This window comes from Lepisma saccharinum, chromosome 3 (assembly GCF_977018435.1).
Source record: "Lepisma saccharinum chromosome 3, izLepSacc3.1, whole genome shotgun sequence".
NCBI classification, from domain to species: domain Eukaryota; kingdom Metazoa; phylum Arthropoda; class Insecta; order Zygentoma; family Lepismatidae; genus Lepisma; species Lepisma saccharinum.
In genome coordinates this window covers 114713845-114736613 of record NC_139231.1, presented here as the reverse complement: position 1 = coordinate 114736613, position 22769 = coordinate 114713845, and the positions used below count along the sequence as shown (strand labels likewise).

General features: G+C 36.2%; 1 protein-coding gene across 1 annotated transcript in view; it reads left to right on the top strand.

Moving 5' to 3' along the window:
• The window catches only part of LOC145985330 (uncharacterized), a 42022-nt gene extending 19891 nt beyond the window's left edge, over nucleotides 1-22131 (top strand). The window contains exons 5-9 of the mRNA XM_083119218.1: nucleotides 859-1559; nucleotides 10357-10464; nucleotides 14518-16923; nucleotides 19009-19276; nucleotides 20990-22131. Coding sequence (XP_082975344.1) covers nucleotides 859-1559; nucleotides 10357-10464; nucleotides 14518-16923; nucleotides 19009-19276; nucleotides 20990-21229 — 3723 coding nt within the window. The 3' untranslated portion in view covers nucleotides 21230-22131. The remainder of the gene's footprint in view (nucleotides 1-858; nucleotides 1560-10356; nucleotides 10465-14517; nucleotides 16924-19008; nucleotides 19277-20989) is intronic.
• Nucleotides 22132-22769: the final 638 nt, after the last annotated feature.

Sequence of the window (22769 nt, the reverse complement as noted above, 5' to 3'; positions counted from 1 at the left end):
CTCACCCTGAAGTAGAGTGTCTTCTCTTGCCCGTGGGCAGAGTCCAACTGAGCTACTAGTCAAGCTCACACCTTTATAAATGGTCGGTGATGCTAGCGTAGACAAGTGGAGGAAATAAGAACTATAAAAAGTGTATTCAACCCTGAATATTAACTATATATAAATATTACATTTTCAATACCTTAGATTCTAAGAAAGCTTGTTCATATAAAGGTGGATCCCGTACAATTTGTAATGAGACTGGTTCGTTACAATAAATAAGTCAGTAATTTGTCAGTATTTGGTCAGTTTTTTTGTTACTTTGTTCAGTTAAATTTCCACCCCTGTACTGTTTGAGAAACAAAAATCAATCAGATGTGATCTGTTACCCATCAATATATTATAAAGAATACAGCGGAACCCTGATTTTACATTTTTCTGCATTATACATTTACTCTTGATGATCCCAAGATAGCAAGATATATTATACAATTTTCCACTACTTTACATTTTTACGCATTTTGAGTTTTTTCGGTTTGGTACCCTGGAAAATGTAAAATCGAGATTCCACTGTAATTTAATTATTTCTTGAAATGCATGTAAACCAAGAAATTAGCATTTAATATTGGATACACACTTGATAACTCGACATGTATTTTCAAGTGTGGGAAGCAGCTCCATGTCTCAGGATATTTGGCAGTTTGTTATGTTTAATTGGAGGATTCTTAGCTTCCTAAGATTGATATCTATATATAAAATTAGTAAAAATTGCATTGATCTTGTTTTCCATATTTCAATTGTAATTTGTTAAATGTTCTTATTTACGGAGTTTTAGTGAAATATGTGCCTAGTTTGAATGCTGTGTGCCTTTGTTTTCAGGCTGCATTGCTGAGATGCATTGAAATTGCAAAGTTCCTACGAAGTGTAATCAAGAAGTGCAAGAATTGCAATAATACTGAAAGCAATGATATTTTATCCGAACTTGAAGGTCTTCGGACCTCAGCTTTCAAGTCAGATTCTAATGATGATAATCAGTTGAGTGACACAAATAATGTTACTCAAAAGCCCCAATTCAGTGCAGACGAGTGCCACAGCAATGGAGCTGTGCCTAGGAATCTTTCTGATTTATGGAAGACCACTGAACTGAAAATTCACCATTTGGAGGGTGTTGTTCTCTTCGCAGAAAAGGAAAAACTCAGGTTGTCCAAGTATTGCGCAGAGCTGAAGGACAAGGCTGAGGTAGCATCAGTGCATAGAGAGCAGGTTTTTGTTGGAGAGTGCAATGAATTGGATCACCTTGAACCCAATATCTCAACATTTCTGGGTGAGCTAAACTCTAGGCTTGAAGTGTTCATGGAACACAATGAGAGGTATTCATTGGCTCTTCACCAAGGTTTGATTATCATTGAGCACTTGGATTCTGCAATTGATGAGGGCAAGAACAGGATTGGTTCCCTTAGTGAGGAGATGGCTGCTCTCCGAAAGCATCTGGATGAATTGCAAACATCACCTGGAGATGCAGCATCTACAGAACTATGTGATCCATTCTGTGATGAAGAACAGGAAGCTTTTGAACAGAGGTGAGTAATTTAACTTTGATTATGTTGCTCGATTTTACATTTTCCCACATTCTATTTCTTGAGCCACATACAGGATTGCAATACAGCGTGTTTCAAAAATAATATATGTATTACAAAGTATTATTTTGTCCAAACTATCGATCGCTGCGCCCTGGCTCGGCTATTAGAGAAACGAATACATAGTCTAGTTTATATAATAGCCGCTAGATGTCAGTTGTGTTCTGTTTTGCTTGGTAACTGTCAGTTGTTTGAAATGGCTACTCCGCAGCCGAAATCATTTTGTGTTCTCGAGTTTGCGAAGTGTAATTCCGTGATTACAGTGCAAAGTCGTTTCAGGTTGAGGTACCAAATTGATCCTCCGAATGGGTGGAACATTCGCAGATGGTATCGACAATTTGTAGATACAGGATGTGTATGTAAAGGAAAGAGTCCTGGCCACCCTCGTGTTCCTGAAGAAAATGTTGCATGAATTCAAACTGCTTTCCAACGTAGCCCTTCAAAATCAACTAGTCGTGCCAGTCGGGAGTTACAACTTCCTACAACAACAATTTGGCGTGTTTTGAGACATCGGCTGGTTATGAAGCCATACAAGGTACAGCTGTTACAAGTTCTGCATCCTGATGACAAACGCAAACGTGTGGCATTTTGTAACGAGATTCTTGATGCTATTGACAATGACAACACTTTCGCACAATGCATCGTGTTTCTGCGTTTCATGTCAGTGGTCAGGTAAACAAACATAACGTTCGCATTTAGGGTCTACAGAACCCACATGCATTCATTGAACATGTACGAGATTCGCCCAAAGTGAATGTGTTTTGCGCGATATCCCGATTATCTGTTTATGGCCCATTCTTCTTTGATGGAAACACTGTTAACGGTCAGCAGTATATCTCTATGTTACAAAACTGGTTGTTTCCGAGGCTGCACGAAGACAACTTCATTTTTCAACAAGACGGGGCACCCCCTCACTGGAGTCGCCAAGTGCGTGATTATCTGAATGAAACTCTACCGAACCGTTGGATTGGTCGTCAAGGAGCTGGTGACTTAGCATGTATCAGCTGGGCTCCACGGTCACCGGATTTGACACCCTGTGACTTCTTCCTGTGGGGTTTCATTAAAGACAATGTTTATGTACCACCACTCCCACAGAACCTGGAAGAGTTGAAGAACCGGATCCGTACTGCCGTAACATCAGTGACGAAGGGCATGCTTGCCCGAGTATGGGAGGAATTTGAGTATCGATGTGATATTGTTCGTGTCACTGCTGGAGGACATATTGAACATCTGTAATCTGAACTTGAGAGGTTCGTAAGTATGTGTGTCAAGTTTCATCTTCGTATGTCTTAAAGTTTAATAAATATGTGCATGCGAAATACTTATATTCTTTTTGAAACACATTGTATTTCATAAGTAAAAATCCTGGATGCCGCTGACCGGAAGCCTGTTTTGGGAAGGGGGCTGGATCTGACGAAGGTGTACATATGTACGCCCTGATTATTATAGACTACACTGAAATTGCCATAGGGTTCCAAAGATGGTAAGGCATATCAAACACTATCTTCAAGGGTGCAGAGGAAAATGAAAACACTGCTTTGTAACTGAATTTTAGAGGGTGCATTTTTGCAACAAAGGTCACAAAAATTCAAGACAAAAAAGAATTTTCAGTAAATTATTTTGCACCTTACCTAATGTACAAAAGTATAGGAATTTAATTAGAAAAGTTATGGAAACTATGCAATGGAAGAGAATGTTATCTGAAATTCAGCACTGAGAGCAGAAGGAAATTAAATTTGCATTATTACAATTGTTGTCGGCAAGTGCATTAAGCAGCACAATATCTCTTCGTAATTCATGATTATTTCAAGATGAACTGAAGTTAAACTATTATCACTAAGAGACTATTAACAAAAGGGGGATGGGGAGTCTAGGATTTGATTTCATGCATCATATTGTGTTGATTTCCAGAACATCACTCCTGTTCAATTCTGCAGACTGACCATTATTCAGGGTGGTGACAAACCTGGAAAACCGGGTATAGTCAGGGAAATTGAGAGGTCAAGAAAGGTCAGGGAATTTTGTCTTCATTGGCCTTTTTTTTTTTTTTTTCTCTCCTTGACACGATGCAATGCAGGTGCCAGGTGTTTGCTTTGAAATATGTCATTATGTAGCGCTGCATAGGAACAGGAAATTTAGTTGCTAAATCTCTGCCTCAACTTTTAGGCACCTTTATGCACAACACAACCACAGCGCTGGAATAAAATCCGTGGAGGGGAGGGGGAGAGAAATTTCTGGAGGGGAATTAAAATTTGATAAGTCTAAATATCATGTGGAAGATGCATTGAATTATCACTTTTCTTGTCTGTATGGATGTAGTAAGGGGACAGAACAGTCAACAGATGGGGGGTGTGGGAGGGGAGGGGCATTACCACTGTGGCACTGTCTGATAGTTGTTGGATGTTGTGGTATGGCATTTTGTCGGACATTCTGAAGGAACATGGAAACAAGAAGGGCACAATGCAACCCTGTAATTTGTTGAATGTTGTGGTACAGCATTTGTCGGATGAACATTTTGGCTCCATTGATGCATACAATTTTTGTCGGATATCACTATCCGACTAATGTTGAACTTCAACAAAATGTTCACTACAACTTGCGACAAAAATCTCATGCATGGCATTCTTATGGAATTGATTTTTGTTGAATGTCTTCGGACTGCAACATCTGACAAAAATTCCATGCATAAATAGAGCCTTGTACATCTGAGTTTGTCTGGTGTGGTACAACATTTCATTGAACAAATTGTTTAGCTCCTTATATGCATGCGATTTTTGTGAAACGTAGCAGTTCGTTACTTGTCATTCTGCGACAGCCTACAAAAATCGCATTGCACTCTCATGAATCCAATGTTTCTTGGAAGTTCCAGTATGACATTTTTGGACATTTACTACGTTTTTCACATGCAACATCCAACAAAAATGGAGCCTTAGTCTGCTGCACCACTGCAAATATGCTGCTGGAATATTAGTATTATTCTGGCTCACTTAATCTTATTCAATGTAGAAAAGCATACGAAGGTTTTCTTTCATCATCCAGACGTAATACTGGTTTTGCATAGGTTAACATTCGTTTACAATGATGCTGAACTGTAATTCCATGTTAAGAAGAATCCAACAAATGGGAATAGTTGATAATGTCACGAAAAAGAAAAACAGAAATCAGCATTGGTAAACGTTATATAAATTTGACAAGTGCAGGATGCTCCCAACCTCAAGTTTTCTGCAACAGTCTTATGCAATTTACGCCCCCTCCCCCCCTTTGGTCCTGTCTGTTTAAACTCTTGGAATGGCCAATGTTATGAAATAAAAATATAACAATAAATATGTGAATTTTTTAATATCATAATTACTCGAATCATTTAAATCTAAAAGCATTTTACTTTTCGTCTACTGATTTTTACGAGGCACGTCCAGAAAGTAAGTTCCAATTAGTAGGGACCTTGATTTTTTGCAAACTCGATAATAGTGAAAAATGTCATTTGCTGCAAAGTAGTGTGTATGAATATGTAGTGAGATGTGTGGACATATTTTCACCTGTTCGAAATAATGAGAATTTCGCATAAAATGTAAATTGTTGGCATTTTTCGTGAATTTTAAAAATGTGCTTAAACAAAAAAAAAAATACCTCGAAATCCAACATTGTTGTCTTTTTTATTATTAAAGAAACAAAATGTGTCATATTTGTGTATCTAGAACACACGGGTTTTCCAACATTTTATCCAATAGAAACTATAATGTACGTGGAATAATTCCAACAGCCACATTCAATCAAATATTTGCCAGGACAATTTCAGAACAATTTGTACCACAGAGCAAAGTGATGGGGTTCACACAGATGTCGCATCATCAGTATTTGTCACACAAGAAGTGTTTTGAATCACAGAGCTAAATGGTGCAATTTTGATGGTGATTGAGTGCTCACATACCGCCACAGGGGAGTCGTAACAACAGCATTTGTCGAGCGAGAAATAATGGAAAATAACTTCCTCAAAAATCGGTTCCAACATATCAAACTGTCATGAAAATACGTACACCACATGACCTACAATTTAAAACAGTAATTTAAAAATACCACAAAGGTATAATTTTAAAGGTGCAAAATTCTGATTTCAGCACACACCTCAGTCTGTGGGAGACTGTATGAGAGGTGCCATCTTTAACCTAGAACTGTCCTAAAATGGCTGTGTTTTACTTCACAAGATTAAAATGACACTTCTTCCTGACTACATATGCGTGTTGTGCTCAGACCACTAGTGCCGTGTACAGGTGCCATTGGAACTTTTTCTGGATGCCCCTCATACCTAAACTTTCTGAAGTTATGAACAGTGTGTGTTTCCCTTCTCGCCAGTAATAATGGTATAACTACATGTTGGCAGTTTTACAGTACTTCACTTGGATATACTGTGAATGTTTGTACTGAAGGAGAAGTCCCATTGATAATGTAAGGAAATATGACACTTTGTTTTGTATGATTCAATTGTTTCACTTGTGTGCAAGGGGTAAGTTTTTGCTTTACATAGAAAAAAGAAGTAGGTTTGTGCATTGAAATATGAGTCTGCACTCATGGTACTTGCAAGCAGAGGGTTCCAAACCTCTGTGGAAATATCAATATATAATAACAAGAAAGGCTAAACAGATTGAAAATTACAAAATTCATTTTTGCATCAATCACTTCACTCTAATCTCATTTGGTATTAACTTTAAAAATAATGAAATATTTTATTGAAAAACTGACTGCATTTGAAAAATCCCTAATTCCTCCCTAGCGTGCGAATAGTAATAATTTTTCAAATTCACTATTTTGCAGTTTGAATGCAAATCATAGAGAAATGAAGTCAATTTCATGGATGCTAATGTAGGTACTTAATATACCTGGATCTGTATGACATTCTTATTTCCATTTGCAAAAACATGAATTTAATTTATAATTTTGTCCTGGAAAACTCAGGGAATTTGATTTCTGCTTGTCTGTAGCCACCCTGTTATTGCAAATGAAAAGCAATCATGTTGGCACAGCAGAAGGCCAAATGACCAATTATTCTACCAAGGTTTCATAACTTCATCTGTACTGAACAAAACTAAGTATTATGACGAGACATGGGTAGAGAGGCTTCCCCCGCCCCTATTGTGTCCTCATAGGACCAAGGTCCAATCACCTAAAATCCCAACTCTAACATTTCACGTATATGGTATTTCAGACACCCCCGTCAAGTAGCGCACGGCTAGGCAGAATTGTGTTTGTCCTAGCGAACCATTCCATACCAGCCTCGATTAAAAGAAAATCACTGCCAAACGTTTAGGTATTTTGTTACTAGATTTCCCCTATGTTACTTGTGACACTAATTCCAAATGTTCAGAGTACCCCAGATATGCAAACGTATGCCAGCTATAGTGTCAGTTGAACAGTCACCATGAACCCCTGGTATGCAATCAGGATTATCCAATATAAACCCCAACTTATAAACAAACCTCGCACATGTGACCAAATCAACAGGACCTAGTTGTATTACATTCTAAAGAGATTTGCATAACCCCGTATATTGTTGCTTAGAAATGTGAGTATGGTGAACCTTATGTTATAGACTTCCCACATACCCTATTTCTACAATGCATTTATAAGAATGGAATATTGAAACTTTTGCATGACCACTGCACACACGGAACTCTTCCCTGCTGAAATAAAGTTCAAGATTAGCGTACATGAGTATATAGAATCAAGTAATTTTGGAGGATAGAAACACAGTTAAATTCCTGATTTCTAGTGTTTAAATTACATGCCTGTTTATTTGAGATAAACCAAAATAAAATCGTACAAGAATGATCAATTCTCACTGTGAAAATATCTTTATATATATATTCTGTTAACTTATATCCTTATAATCTGTCTCGACAAGCTACAGTTCTTAACTGGCTCAAATTTACTCTCTACAACCGCCAGTTTTAATTAAACACATGTGACCTTTACGTCAATTATTTAAACGTTGACGTGTTTGGATACACAAAATGATTAATAACATGCTCACAAGACAAAACAGTCAGTCCGATACTTAGAATAATGGACCCATGTGAACATAACCCTTTTAGACGGCGTGTGCTATCCAGTGAAAAATTGCACACTCTCTACCATGTACTATTCTTTAACAGGTGTGACGTCACTTGACAGTCAATGAAAGAATCAACCTTTTCGGTATCAATATTTGCTCAAATGTCTGGACGGACTTTAGCCACTTATTCGAAAATAACCATGCTGGTTCAGTACATATAGCACCAGCTGACAACAAGACTTGACAATTATTTAGCAAATGGCTTCGTTAGCCATAATCCTACAACCACAAGATCGTGTGCACATGCATAACGATGATAGCTTTCATCACGGAGCACTATAATGCTAGCATTTAACGTATTTGTAACTACGGTAGATCTACCTTACACATGCTTCGAAACACGTTTAGATACCGGTATCATACATTCATAGAACGTAGTTCTACTTACGAGCTCCTGGATCGAGGAAGAACAGACGTGCTGTCGGTTCGTTCATTTTCAATCATATCTCTATTACCTGACATTGAGTTCCCGGTAATTTTACCAACAACTGTTCCTCGAAGCCTTGTGATCACTTCTTACATGGTACCCCAGCGTACATTGATGCTAATTGCAATGATTCTTCATTTTGTCCCTCACGAAAACATCATTCGTGCAATGTCCTTTGGTATTTTTTATCAAGAGTTTTTATCATCCGGCCCATTCCTCAATCTCCATTGTTCCACTTCCGGTCCTGCTCTCCCGTTCCTCTGTCCAACCATTCAGCACTTCTGCAAAATTGTCCACTCGCAAACACACAACAAAGAAAACCGAACCTTTAACAATGGATGGTGTGTTAAGGAACTACTATTTATACTTCTCTTTTTGACTTGAACTGATGTCGAGCAAAAATTAACAATAAATGAAGCCTAAATAACCCACCAACATTTTACCAGATTCAAACGAATGTGTTACATGAACACGTCCATGACAGAGATTTAGACAGAAATATCCCAACTGCAAATATTGAGAAATTAAGATATTGTCGCGGTTTGCTAATTACCATGTTTAACAACTATTGTTTCGCAAACAATAATGCTAAAACAGACAACAAGGTTTCTTTTCTGTTAAAGAAAGGTAAGTTTTACTAACAATACGCCTTTGAAAATAAATATGAAGTCCTTTGCTCTCAAGAGCATATGAAGGACATCTTGTGAGAAATTGTTGAACTCTATGTTGAATTGCTAGCTATGTTCGTGAATTCTCGTCTATTCGAAATCCGTTCCTTACTGAATGAGATAAAGTAAGCTCAATTAGTATTCAAGCATTACAAATGTTGGTCAAAATATTCCTTATGACTACTAATGTCATAGTATTTCCGTATTTTCCATGCAGTTTTTGTTCGCGATCAATTTTGCCAGGCATGTAATATATCATTGTAAAGCATAAATCCTGCAGTTTCTGAATATGGCAACAGTATTCCATTCAAGTTAGCGACACTTAGGTGAAATGCGGTTGAAATAAACTCATCACAAAATGGAGCATTCTGATGTTTATGGTACTTTGGATAAAAGAAAAGTTATGGAAAAATAAAGTAATAATTAAAATGTATTACTGACCAAATAAGATTATGTATATGAAGTGTGTAAATGCCTTCATAGAAGAAATCTTGTGCTGCTAACTGCTACTTTGAGGGTCCTGAATATGCCTCTTATAATTGTTACGTTAGTCACAGAAAAAGTATATATTTTGAAGTTTTTTTAGAAAAAGTAAAGAAGGAATGAGCAAAAACAAAGTATAAAAGTTTGAAGGCTATTTCCCACGATTTTTCACTTTGCAATGTAATGTTCTGCAACACCAACAAAAGCTGTGTCATCCTGGTGGAATTCAAGCATGCACCTCCCGTCACATGAGATCCGTATCAGCGGTATTTGTTGGGCGAGAATTAATAGAAAATAAGTTTGTGAGCACCGCGAATCCATAATGTAATTTAGATCTTGCTTTCTACTATTACAGAATAAATAAGGTGGTTAAAGAGTGAAAGCTTTGGGATGCTAAACACAGTGGAGGGAGAGTGGAGGAGGTGGCGTGGGTTAGTGACTTATTGTTTACGCAAGAGGATATTCTCCTCGTGGTCCACATAGCAAAAGGTGACTCATTGAATAGGTATGAAGTCATTCACTCTTGATCGGCATAGTAACAGCTTTACAGCCTACAACTAAGAAAGCCATTTCTTGAACCTGAATTGTACTGTGCATTATATACGAGATATAATTGTTCGTCACTTTTCCCCATCGAAAACCAGGGTGTGTATTATACACGCGTAAATACGGTAGTGTCTTGCCGCAGGTGGCGTGGTTAGTTTTTTTCCCTCCCCCCTTGCATTTGTGGTGGTGCTTGTTTATGTGGGCCTTTCACTTTCTGCTGTTCCTGTGCGGGCATGGTGCTGCTGCCTTTTGCCATGCTTAGGGATTTTGGCACTGTTTGTTCCTGGTGTAGTTATCTGCATCTATGGGAAGGTGTTCGTTTTCATTCGCATGTGCAGGCAGGCTTTTTTACAGGTGTTCAAGGTTCATGCTTGGTTGCGGAAACTATTTGTATCTTCATACATTAATACAACCCTATTATGTTAATGTAGCATATCTTCTGTGGGCTACTAGCTAATTAAGTAATATTTATTATTTTGAATATTTTACTTACAGTGCATTTATTTCCAGATATGCACATTTGGATGCTTCTGTAAAAGAGCAACAAGAATTTTATGAAAGATGCATTGGTGAAATACAAGCGGTTGAAGAAGAGATAAGGAGAGATTTCCAGAAAAGGTGATTATAAAACTATAAGATTACCTTACTTGGTTTTACAATTACTACTTGTGAATGTAAGTAGTATGGTTTTAATTTTCTGTGGAAAGCCACGAATAACTGAGCCACATACCTGCAACTTTATTTCTCATATTTTTGACACACACATTAATCTTCCTCAGAATTGGAAAAAGGAGCCAGATACTCATCAAAATAGATGTATAAAATAATAATTTAGTATGTTTAAAAGTTCTAGTTTTCCCATGTGGCTTTGTTTTACTATTGTACTATTACTATTGAATGTTTAATAGAAAATGGGTCCAAGCGATGATATGGTGCAAATCAGTTTCTTCTTGCCATTGAACATTGTTCGTACAGACACTAATTAATACAACCCTATTAATTTTCATATATCACATGTTCTGTGGGCTACAAGCAAATTAAATTGAATTATTTGGTATTTGTGGGAACTATTACTGTACCTGGATGCTGTTGATAATGACAGTAATGCTCTTACATTTTCCCACTGATATCAATGCTTGAATATTGTAACAACTCTTTTTTCAGGATATTTATAAGTATTCCATTTCAACTATATCGCATCAATATACCAGGCTTTGGCTTTAAATGATTCAAATAATTATATACGAGGTAAAGAAAAAAGGTAAGTGCTCCCCTGTCCTACAGTGTCTTGAATAATGTAGTGTGGAAAATGGACGGTTTTGGCCTCTGGCAGGTTCCACTCAGAAAGGATACCGCTAGAGGCGCTGGTGTTGATCCCGGTGCTTGGTATTCGTCCTCTTATAATGGAAGTAAATGGAGTTTTCGCTGCAACGTCTGATTCTTTTACATGAAGCATTTCTATAAATGTGATAATTACTATGATATTTGGTACAGTGGTCGCGAGGATATTAACGAACATTCTAGACAGTCGACCACGTCCTGTTATCGTCATACTTTCGTTAATAATATGGGATAAAAATTCACGTGGAATGCTCTTGGCAACTAAATTTTTGTGTATGAATTAGGTTCATTATTATTATTATCATCATCATCATCATTTCTTTTAAAGGTATACACACTGAAGCATTTGTATTTTTGATATTTACAGTCTCTTTTCTTCCGCTTTAAACTAATCGCAGCGATGATGATAATGATGATTGCATGAAACGACAAGGGGAACATCACAAAACTTTCTTAGTGCCATCGACTTGAGTGTAAGGAAACTTTCAAATGAATGGGACAAGCGACACGGGATTTTCACACTGTCACACTAGTGACACACACTTCCAGACTGTAAAATACCATTCATTGCACATTAGGGTCCAAACAGCAAACGATACAACATTTTTATCCATTTATTATTATTTTCTTGAATAAAAAGCACTTTGTCTTGGCTCTTCTTCTGTCTCGTGACCTTGCATAGCCTACCCGATTTTAATATGTTAATGATAAAGCACCTCAAACTGCCATGGAGCAAGGTATGGGGCATTTAAATGCTTCCGGTGTTTTAAACTGAAGAAGGGTATGGATAATATTAGCAGTTCTTCCTTCGTTCCTACAACTTCAGATGCAGCTATTGTCCTCTGTAACGGGCATGAAGATGATTTATCTTCAGAATTTCCTGATCAAGTTCTACGTTTCAGGAATGTGCTTAATTCTGAAATCAAGTGCTTTGGCAAAGTTTCTTCTCCTTGATAGCTCTACACTAGCTTCCAGTGTTCCTGTATCCTGTACCGCCTTCTGTTTGTTTCCTACTCTTCAAGTAACAATGTAAAAGTGTCATTCGCTGCCCAGAAGCCAGCTTTCTGTTAAGCAAGGTGGTTTGATTTAAATTGGAAAATTCTATTTTAAAAAATCATTTATTGAAATCACTTTAAATAAAATTACAGAATAATGTACACAAGAAATTTGTAGATATCAGAATCACTTTTTGTGAAAGTATATTAATCTCGTAATCATTTAATGGTGTTTATTATGCTCTAAGAAAGGAAATAAAGGAAACAAAATATATGTACTGATGGCATGAAGCTCATACGAAAGTAAATGTAATAATAGTTATGTCATCTGAAAAAAAAAATTAAATTTCCCTTGATTTAAATTTCAATATTTTTTATAAGGAAAAATAGCACATTTTTTGAATAGAATAATATACAAAATACTAATCATGTTAAACCGTAAATAGTGTCATTTTCATTAAACTGTAAATAAATATGACAGCTGATATTTGGCTACTATCATTAAAAACACTAAAATTCATCTACATAGACTGTAAAAATTATTTTAAGTTAAAATTATAATAGTTTCATTAACACACTCAACAAACCTTTTCATATTAAGATCATTATGTTCAGTTCCAGAAACAGAGAAATATATATTTACATGTAATTTGTTATTTGCTTTAATCAAACTGTTCAAATATTTTACAAGGCCGTTTATCAGAAAAAGCCTTCCTATATAAAAAATATGTATGTGTACGGTGCCAAAAAAAGATCGATTTAAATAAAAAATATCAAACATTATAAATAAAAATCATTATTTTTATCCACCCAGCTGTTAAGAGGGGAGGGGTTAAGTAAGTATTTGTATTTTCTTCTTTTGAATACATAAATGTTAAAGAAAGATATGTTGTAATATGTGAAAATTCAGAGGTAGAGCATCGATAATTATAATTATTAATGTTAGTGTAGCCACAACCAGCCATTCTAAGTAATTACATAAATTTCATGGAAGAATCTGACTCTACTTGAGGGACCCAAATTTGTTTCTTGCGGATGAGTACTTTTAAGATTTTGTTACGCCACTGCATCAAATATTTAATATTACAAGCGCATTAAAACGTAACAACAAAATGAGATTCATAATTATTATTATCATCTAAGTCCTAAAATTCAAAGTTAACTGGTACAATTAATGTGCAACAAAGTCAAAATTGCTAATTGAAAAAAGTCAAATTTAGCTGTATCAATTGATTACACCAAAGATTTCACACTTTGGAAATGACTATCGTTTTAAGATTTGTTGATGTTGAAACCGATTGTGTCGAATACCTTGTAGGTAGATACTTTGGGCCCCTAGACAGAATTGTGGTTTAGCGCACCCCCTTTCCCCCGCTCTATCAAGCACCGACATTTTATGTGCGTTCTTCGATATTTTCTACTTAAGCCATGGTTGTAACATTTACATCCTACAAACTTTGAAATGAGGAAACAAAGATTTAAAGATTCGTAGTTTGCATTTCTGATTTTTTTAAAAATGTTTATCACATTTAAGGATATTTCAGTTGTCTTACTGCCTAAAGAAAATCTTAAAAACGTACTATTACTACTACTTTGGTTAATGAAAATTCCAGCAGCGTGTTACTGTAGCTCTGCCAAGTGTAAATTTCTCTGTCGCGTACCATTAAATATAATTTTCATCAGAAATTATTTTTATAGGCTATTATATAAATATGATAATTTTGCTGACGTTTCCTTGATGACTGTGGATCGATTCACATTGATATTTCAAACTTAAAGAACGGATGGGGCTTTGCATTCTAATCTTGCCCAGGGCCTCACGATATGTTGCTATGCCACTGTACCTAAGATTTTGTAACTTCTCACATTAGTTTCATTATTATGTCAAACCAACTACCACATATTTTCCAAATTTGTTTCGAAAATATGTTTGTGTGTGTCTTGTTCATTTTATGTCACTTCTCTGGTCTTGAAATCTTAAATCTTCTCTCGGTTTCATTTTTACGTTATTCGTTTGTTGAAATGTGTAAATAGCATTGCCTGCTATTTGCACCTGTATGAAGATACAAGCTAACAATTATATTTTGCATCGTATTACTATCAATGCGGTCTGTAGAACTAGATAACTAGCAACAACATGAGCGAACGACGATTTGTTAAAAGAAATTACAATATTCAAAAACCTTTTATAATGCAAATTCTGAACATGTAAGCTTATTTGGCAATGGAAGTTACCGGTAGTGTATTTGTGTGTATTGGGTCACATTTAGTCAAACAGTAAATATTCATTAATTTCCTATTTTTTTAATGCTAAAGGTAAAACTTTTTTTCCCAGGTGCGTTGGTGATATTGTTAAAGCCCTGCAAGCTCTGTTGGCACAGAGTTACAGACATGCTGTGCAACTTATTCAGAAGAAGTACGAGGATGAGATGAACAGATTGGACGAAGCCCATGAGTATAAATTAAAATCAGTGGTGGAGGCTCACAAAACTGAAATCAAACATTTGGAGCTGCTTCACAAAGAAAACTTTCAGTCAGAGTTACAAAGTGAGAAAGCTCTTCATCAGATTGACTTGAAGAAGACTATAGCTGATATCCAATCAAAACATGAAGGTGAGATTGAAATGTGGCACAGGGAATATGCTCTTAAGTTGACTTCTCTTGGTCTGGAATATGACTCAAAACTGTCGATGTTGAGAGATGAAAAGGATACTGAACTGAGAGACCTGAGGAATGAGTACGAATCACTGAAGCATCACTTTGAAGCTGTTCAGGAGGAGTATAAGAATCTGAAAGGTGAAAACGAGGAGAAGATTGCAACCATTTCGCTTATGAAAGAGGAAGAACAGCAGTTGAGAGAGAAAGTCGTTATGCTGAATTCACAATTAATGGACCATCACTCACGGCTGAAGGAATTGGAAACCTCGCACGAAGCAGAGTTAGCAAGGATAGTATCTTCACATGAAGAGGAAGTCAACAGATTGAGGGATGAGCACTCCAAAGCAGAGGCTCATTTAAGGAATGAGCTGGAAACTAGTAGCAAATTTTGCTTGGAGCTACAGGATCATCTGACAGCACAAAATTCTCTCAACGAAAGCTTGCATAAGGAAAGAGCAGAACTGGAGGCTAAATTGAAATCAAGTTTCGAAGATCTGGGTTCCGTTCAGCAGAATCTTGAACAGAAAATAAAAGACTTGCAACAACAGCATTATTCAGAGCTGGAGGATGCACAGGTAAAATTTAACAAAGAAATTGAAGAGCTAAGCTCCAAATTTGAGTTTGAGAGATCTGAACTTTCTGATTCCTTGGAAGCTTGCACATTGCAGCTCTTAGAAATGCAAGAAATGAAGGGCATGCTGGAAGAAAAGCTTACATCAAAAGAACAGGAGCTATCTTCTTGCTTGACAGATGTGGAAGCAGTGAAGAAAAACATGACTTTATTGGCAGATAAACTTCAAGAGGAGAACACCAATATAAAGAAACAACATGAAGAGGAGATGAGAAAGGCCAACGAAGAATATCTTGAATATGTAGATCGTGTGATTGAAGCAAAGAAAGTTGAACATTATAAGCTAAGAGAGGAATTATCAAAATCTGAAAGTGACATTAAGAAATTAACTGCAGAGAAGGAAGAAATAGACTTGCATGTTTTGCAGTTAAAAAGTGAAATAGAGGATCTCCAAAATCTGTTAAGCAGTGAGAAGGAGATGAGACAGAAATTGGAGATGCAGGAAGAGCTTCTTAGGGAAGCTCACGAGAAGGAAATTGAGACACTGGAGGAGGAATGTGAAAAGAAGCTTGCAGAGCTGCAAGCACTAACTGGTCAGGAAACAGAGTCCATTAAAAGCCAATTAAATGTTGCCAATGAGAAGCTGTCGAATGCAATTAAACTAAAATCTGAATTGGAATCGGACGTATTGGAAAAGCAACTTACAGTAGTGAAACTGGAGGACCGGATGAATTCCTTAGTTACCGAGTTGAATGAGGCAGCTTTAAAAATTGAAGACTTCATCTCTGAAAAGCATCATATACTCCAGATGCAACAGAAGCGAGATGAAGCTATTCAAGAACTTGAGGAACAATTGCAAAGTGCCTGGGGAAGATATGAGAATGAGAAACAGGCAAGAGAAGATTTAATGGAAGAGAAAGTTAAGCTTGAGACAAGGATGTTAGAAGGTGAGCAGCAAATAAGAGATCTGATGGTTGAGGTAGATTATAACACAGAAAGCATTGAAACAGCAGCGAAAGAGATCACTGAACTACGGGAGAAGCTGAAACTGACCGAAGAGGAATGCGAGCTACTGAAAGATGCCAAAAACAATTTGCAAGTTTCAGAAGACAAAGCGGTTCGTTTGGAGGCAGAACTCAAAGCCAAGACTGCTTCGATGGACCAACTGGAAAGTAGACTTGCTGATCGTCTAACAACAATCAGTACACTGGAGGAGAACCTGTCCAATTTGCAACAAACCATTGATGCTCAGGAACAAGAGAAGAAACAAATTGATGGGTCATTGAAGGTAGCAGAGAGGAAACTGAAGGACCAAGTAGCACAACTCCAGGATGAGAACAGTAAGTTGTACGAGGAAATTAAAGATATGCAAAATGATGAACGCAACTACAAGAAATGCATCAAGGAACTGCAGAAGAGACTGGACAAGTACGTTGAGAACAAGACAAAGCAAGACAAGCAGATTGAAGATCTTGAGAGTCAACAGGAAGAAAGACATGTTAATTATGAAAGGTTAGTTTATTTATAGTACAGATTTTTATTTTATTTGAACTTTCTAAAAGCTCAATATATACTTAAAATACCACACAAAACTTTCTAATAAGCTGGTTATAAATTGCACACTGTTTTTCTAAATTTTAGTTAAGATTTTGTGCCATTTGCACAAGTAAGTTTCGCAAAGACCAGGCTACACGTATGTGTTGCATTTGTTTCTTTCTGAAATGTTAATGGAATGAAAACCAGTATAGTGTGTCAGCTCAGACATAGTTGACAATACCTAAAAGTAATACTAAGAACATTAATGTTCGTGTGCCTAGAAATTTATTCGTACTTTTTCAACAATTACTATTTTCAATCATAGCTCCAGTCTTCCTTGGAAAATCAATGTACCAATAAATTTAAGTCAAGATATTGCAAGCTGTGGTTTGTGTTGCTTGTTCTTGTTGGTTCTGCTTAACATGAAAAATTTACTGCATATTTAGGTATTTACTTTACAAAATTAGGTCATATTAATTCAGGGCTCAAAAAATCCCGGTCGCCAGGTCGACGTGGCAACTAAAAATTTCAGCCTGGCGACTGTGATCTTTTGCTTTAATATGTAAGAAATTTTGATGATTCTCTAAGTTCAAATTTGCAGTACAGCGTAAGTTAGCAAATGATATATATTATTTTTTTATCAACGTTGTGAATATTCCAGAGTCCGTAACAATTTCTTACCCTTTGTCCCCCAACACCCCATTTCCTGCTTTATCAAATAATTTAGCAATGTTTTGAATACCGTGATGCTCAGCATCTTATACAGAGTGTTTCAAAAGTTGCACAACCAAACTTTGGAAATGTATATCATGAAAACCGTAAGAGATATTTACACCAGGTTTTCTGCATTATAAAGCCTCATCCATTGAGATATATTTCAATGATTAAAATTATCAGTTCACTCCGTACAAAAAATTATATAAATTAATAACTGACTGAAAGCAGCATTCATTTTTTCCAGAAATGAACTTCTGAGTAAGAAAAATATGTAAGAAATTATCGAAGGGTCATAATTAGACATTTGATGACTGATGCCATGTTAGTCTGTCGTTTGAAACCAATATTGGTCATGTGCAACATTTGATGAATTTTTGACTGGCGATTTTATGGATTGAGTGAAAAGTACCATTTTTGGGACATATCTCCGTATATGGCAACACTAGCAGGTCGAAATATTGCCAACAGTCGCATGCAACATGTGTGTAAGTATTGGCTATACATTTACGTGAAAAATCGTAAATCGAGATGTTGTGCCGAAATTGGACTCTTGAGAGAATCCTAGGCTGCCCCAGGTTACATTGAATTCTCTTCCCTCACTTTCGCCGCTACCATGCCTGCTTTTTTAATTGATTCAGCTTGGCGTATTCATTGGACCAGTGCATGTGCATTGCTCATTCTTACACTCATGTGCAAGAGGTTTTCCAATACAAATGATCTGCTTCTGCTGTACCTCACAAAGCAACTGTTTTACAACCAGTCAAACACCAACAAATGATCCCACAAATTGTTTAAGAGTTGGTATTTATTGTTGGAAATCAGTTCTCAGATGTTTTCAAGAAATTAAGTGTTTTTTAAAATTTTTTTTTTTTTTTATTTAGATAAAAGCTAACATAAATTTATGAACCCAGTGATAGCCTACAGGATTAGTTTAGTGCAGAAAACCCGGTGTAAATCTCTCTTACGATTTGCATGATATACATTTTCAAAGTTTGGATTGCGCGACTTTTGAAACATACTGTAGTATGCACAATTGCTAGTAGGTGGTTTCCTGGTGCCTATCTTTGAAGAAAATTTATCGAGCACTGTATTAATTATATGTTTACAAGCTTATAAGTAATAACAGTGACAAAATTTTACACTAAATTACAGGCTATTTATAGACATTGGATTGCTAAAATTATCAAGAATTTATATGATATGGGCAAATACCAATGGATAGAGGCACGCAAATTTAATTTTTGACGAAAACATGAAATATGAAATAATATGCTGTAATGTTCATTTTTCATGTTTCTCATTGGTATTAGATTGATTTCTTTAATATAGATACTTTCTTAATAGGTCACTAGCAGACTTTCAGGAGAGGCTCAATGAAGTGGAACACTGGAAGAGCCGGTACCTGGAGTTGGAGAAGCTTGTTGGCCCATTCAGAGAACAACTGGAAGCATATGAAGCTGAGCGACATGCACTTGAAAACCAGACTCTTGCGGCTAAGGGGGAAATGAAACAGCTTGCTTTGCAGTATGCTCAGGTTTTGGGCCATCAGAACCAGAAACAAAAAATCAAACATATGGTGAAGCTGAAAGAACAGAATCTGCAATTGAAAGATGTAAGTAATTGAAAGCCACAGAACTAACTCTGTTTACAGGAATTGAATGGGATCCTGAACAAAAACAGTGTACATATGTATTATTTTGTAACAGACTAAGACAATCACATTTACCTTTATTTAATGGGCCTCCCAGTTGGCATGGTAAGGTTATCACCTTGTAATCAAGGGGTGCCTGCCATGTTTGATCCCCGATGGAGACACCTTGCACAGTAGTTCGTATCCCTCTTTTTATACAGTAAATCCAGTCCCGATTAGCCTATGTGAGCAGTAGTTGTCTGTTTCACTACTTTCTTGTTGCAAGTTTTAGGGGGTTGTGGCAGATAGTTATCTGGATAAATGTACTCTGGAACATATTTTAAGTATTCTGGGAAAGTACATGTAGAGTTTGTGGGAAGCCTGTACATGTATATGGGATAAATGTTATTTATAACTGGTTAGCTCTGTGCCCATGTAAGCTGGGAACCACCTCTCTTGGCTATATTTGTAGTAAAAAGAAATAGAAGGGCATGGTGTACTTCAGTACCTATGGTAATATATAATAAACATAATTTCCTAAAATTTCAACTGATTTGACTTGATAGTATCCAAAAGCAGGTTTATTTAGCAGTAAGCTCAAAGCAACTGTCACTTCCATTCAAAGGGGAACTCATTTTCTCTTGTATCTTGCATGAACTTTGTGGTAGAGGTGAGATTTTTTCGCAAGGTTTTCATGCTGATAGCAATAGTAATTCATGCGGTGGAGCTTGGAGCACTTTTAGATGCTGCTTGTTATCACTTTGCGTAAGATCATGGTAGCAATCATCTCTTGTGGGAGGAAGGAGAAGAAGCCTTGCCTCTTTCTCCAGCCTTGCAGACAAGTTGGCTTTAAAGTATGACATTAACAAGAGAACAACATTCTTACTACTTGAAGTAAGTTTGTCTTGAAGCTTTCCTGGCAATGAACGAACAGATTCTCTCAGGATATAGAGCAGGTGAGGATTCCTAACTCTCGAAAGGTTAGAAATCTTTCCAGAACTCACCTGGTTGATATCCCAAGAGAATCTGTTTCATTCCTACAGTCTAAGGGGGAGAGGAAGTAAGAAAATGGCTGCTGAGCAAGGCTGAGTATAACAAGGGAGAGTGTGGTAGATGGAGGAGAAAAAACCTTTCCATAAAAGTTAGCAAATTTCATCTTTCAGTTTCATTCAAACATCTGGAAACATTCACTCCATTCTCTTTCTTGTTTGGAGACCTTTCTTGTTTAGCGTTAGATGCGTATATAATGGATTTATATTGAAAATGTTCAATAGTTATGAAATTTTACCCTAATTGTATGGGATTTTTTGATGGTGCCAGAAAAAATGCTAATTATGAGAATGTTTGATCGTGAAATGTGAGATTTGAGGTTCACTGTACCTGGAATACTGGAAAGGTCGGATACTTCCTTTTGGTAAAATGAGTGGGAATCCTGAATGAGCTACCAAGTCAACCTGACTTTACCACAATTTCCTCAACTTCAATTTGTGTTTGTCATGTCTCAGATTTTCACCGGTAATTTCTTTGATAAGATTTTTCAGTTTGAGAAAATGTATCTCCATTATTGCAAGGTTCTTTTGATATTAATGGAAAATTGTGTAATGCATTGGAGGTGTTTTCATATTGCACGTAATTTTTGTATTTTTTCCTGATTGGATTTTTTTTACCTTTTGTAATGATGAATTTTATTTTTAGGAGGTCCAGAAGCTTCAAGCACAATCACGAAACCAGAAGAGAACAATTGATAAGTTGAAAGAGGAACTGACTAGTGCATCAGGTTCAAGTTCAAGGCGATTTGATCCCTCGAAAGCATTCAGAGCTCGTCAGTCCCCTGTTCCAGAGAAGGAGAATTTGAACCAAACCGATGCGACTTTCTTAAATCTTCCTGCAAAGGCCACAAGTACCCCTTTTTCAGAGCGTTCAGTTAATTGGTGAAATATTGTGCTGTGGAAAAAAAGCAATGTGGGAACCACTTGACAAAACTTCTGTTTTAAGAAATAAATAATTCTCCACCGTTCATGCATGGTGAACTTTGTGAGAAAGTGTGTTTTTGAATATAAGTGATTAACTTCCCCAATGTTCATATATGGTGAACTTTGTGAGGAAGATGGATCATATTGTTTAAGGCCTATGCCCGAAAATTGACACATTTGATTTTACCATCCTGTAAATCGTGTGAATTTTAATTTTATTTTATTGATTTAATTTTTTATTAATTTGATTTTCCCTTCTCTGTATCTGTGAAATTTGTTGTCATAGATAAAATATCAAATATAAATGTGTAAATATATTGTGTAAATATATTGTTTTTTTTTATTACCAAGTGAACATTTTAAATCTTTTCACTCTTAATGCAATGATAATGTTGATACTAAATCTAAGAAAGTATATAAAAGAATAGTCTGAATTTCAAAATTTAGTGTGTAATGTCTTCTTTTGCTGTCATGTTTTCAATGTTTTAACATTCAACAGTATTTTGCAAATGTTGGTATGTTCATGCATGTTGTATGTGGTTTTTACTCAGTCTCTATTTAAATACAAACATGTTTGAATTTCAAAGTGTGTATTTTTAATGTTTAATGTCTTCTTTTGCTGTTATGTATTCAATATTTTAAAATTCAACAGTATTTTTCATCCAGTCACCAAATATTGATATCTTCATGCATGTTGCAGATGGTTGTTACTCTATCCCTAGAATGACAAACTTGGTTGAATCATTTCTTACACAACTACATAATAATTCTCTCGTGAAAAATTTATTTGCTTATGAATCTCGGTGACTCGAAATGTAGTATTTTTTTTTAAAGGGAAGTGAAATGTAGTTTCTTTTTTGAAAAAAAAGATATGTACAAATAAGAATAAAGAATGTAATATATTGTATTCCTTTGGTTCTTGATTTATGAGGAGACTAAATCATGCTCCAACAATAATGCATGATGTATAATTATTTCATGATAGTGCACTTCCAAGTTTAGACAGAATCCTGCACACCTGGGTTGTGCAGCATGCTAGGAAAAGATAGCTGAACTTGGGCCCTAGTAGTTTGATTTGGCTTTAATTAGTTGTAAGTATATAGCTGTGCTTGCTTATATATTCAAGAAAACATCATATTTTCTTTTGAGGAATTCTCCCTTCACTTTGGCACGACGCTGGCCATACCAAGTGAGCTAGCTACCAATCTCTAGTTGGCCAGTAGTGTTATAAGCAGTTCAAGTTAATTTTGGCGGGCGGGCGAAAATGGTTCTCTGCCAACAACTAGTGAAACCCACATATTCTTGTCGCATGCAACTTGTAGATTGATATGCAAAAACATTGAGATTAGAGTAAATACTATACAAGTCAAAACATTGCCTTCTATCACATTTTATGTGTTATTTAGCATCGTTGTGGACATAACTGCGAATAAATTCTTTCAGGTTAAAAATACAGGGTGTAGGAATACTTTTACGCATTTTTGTTCATAGTACTATAGTAG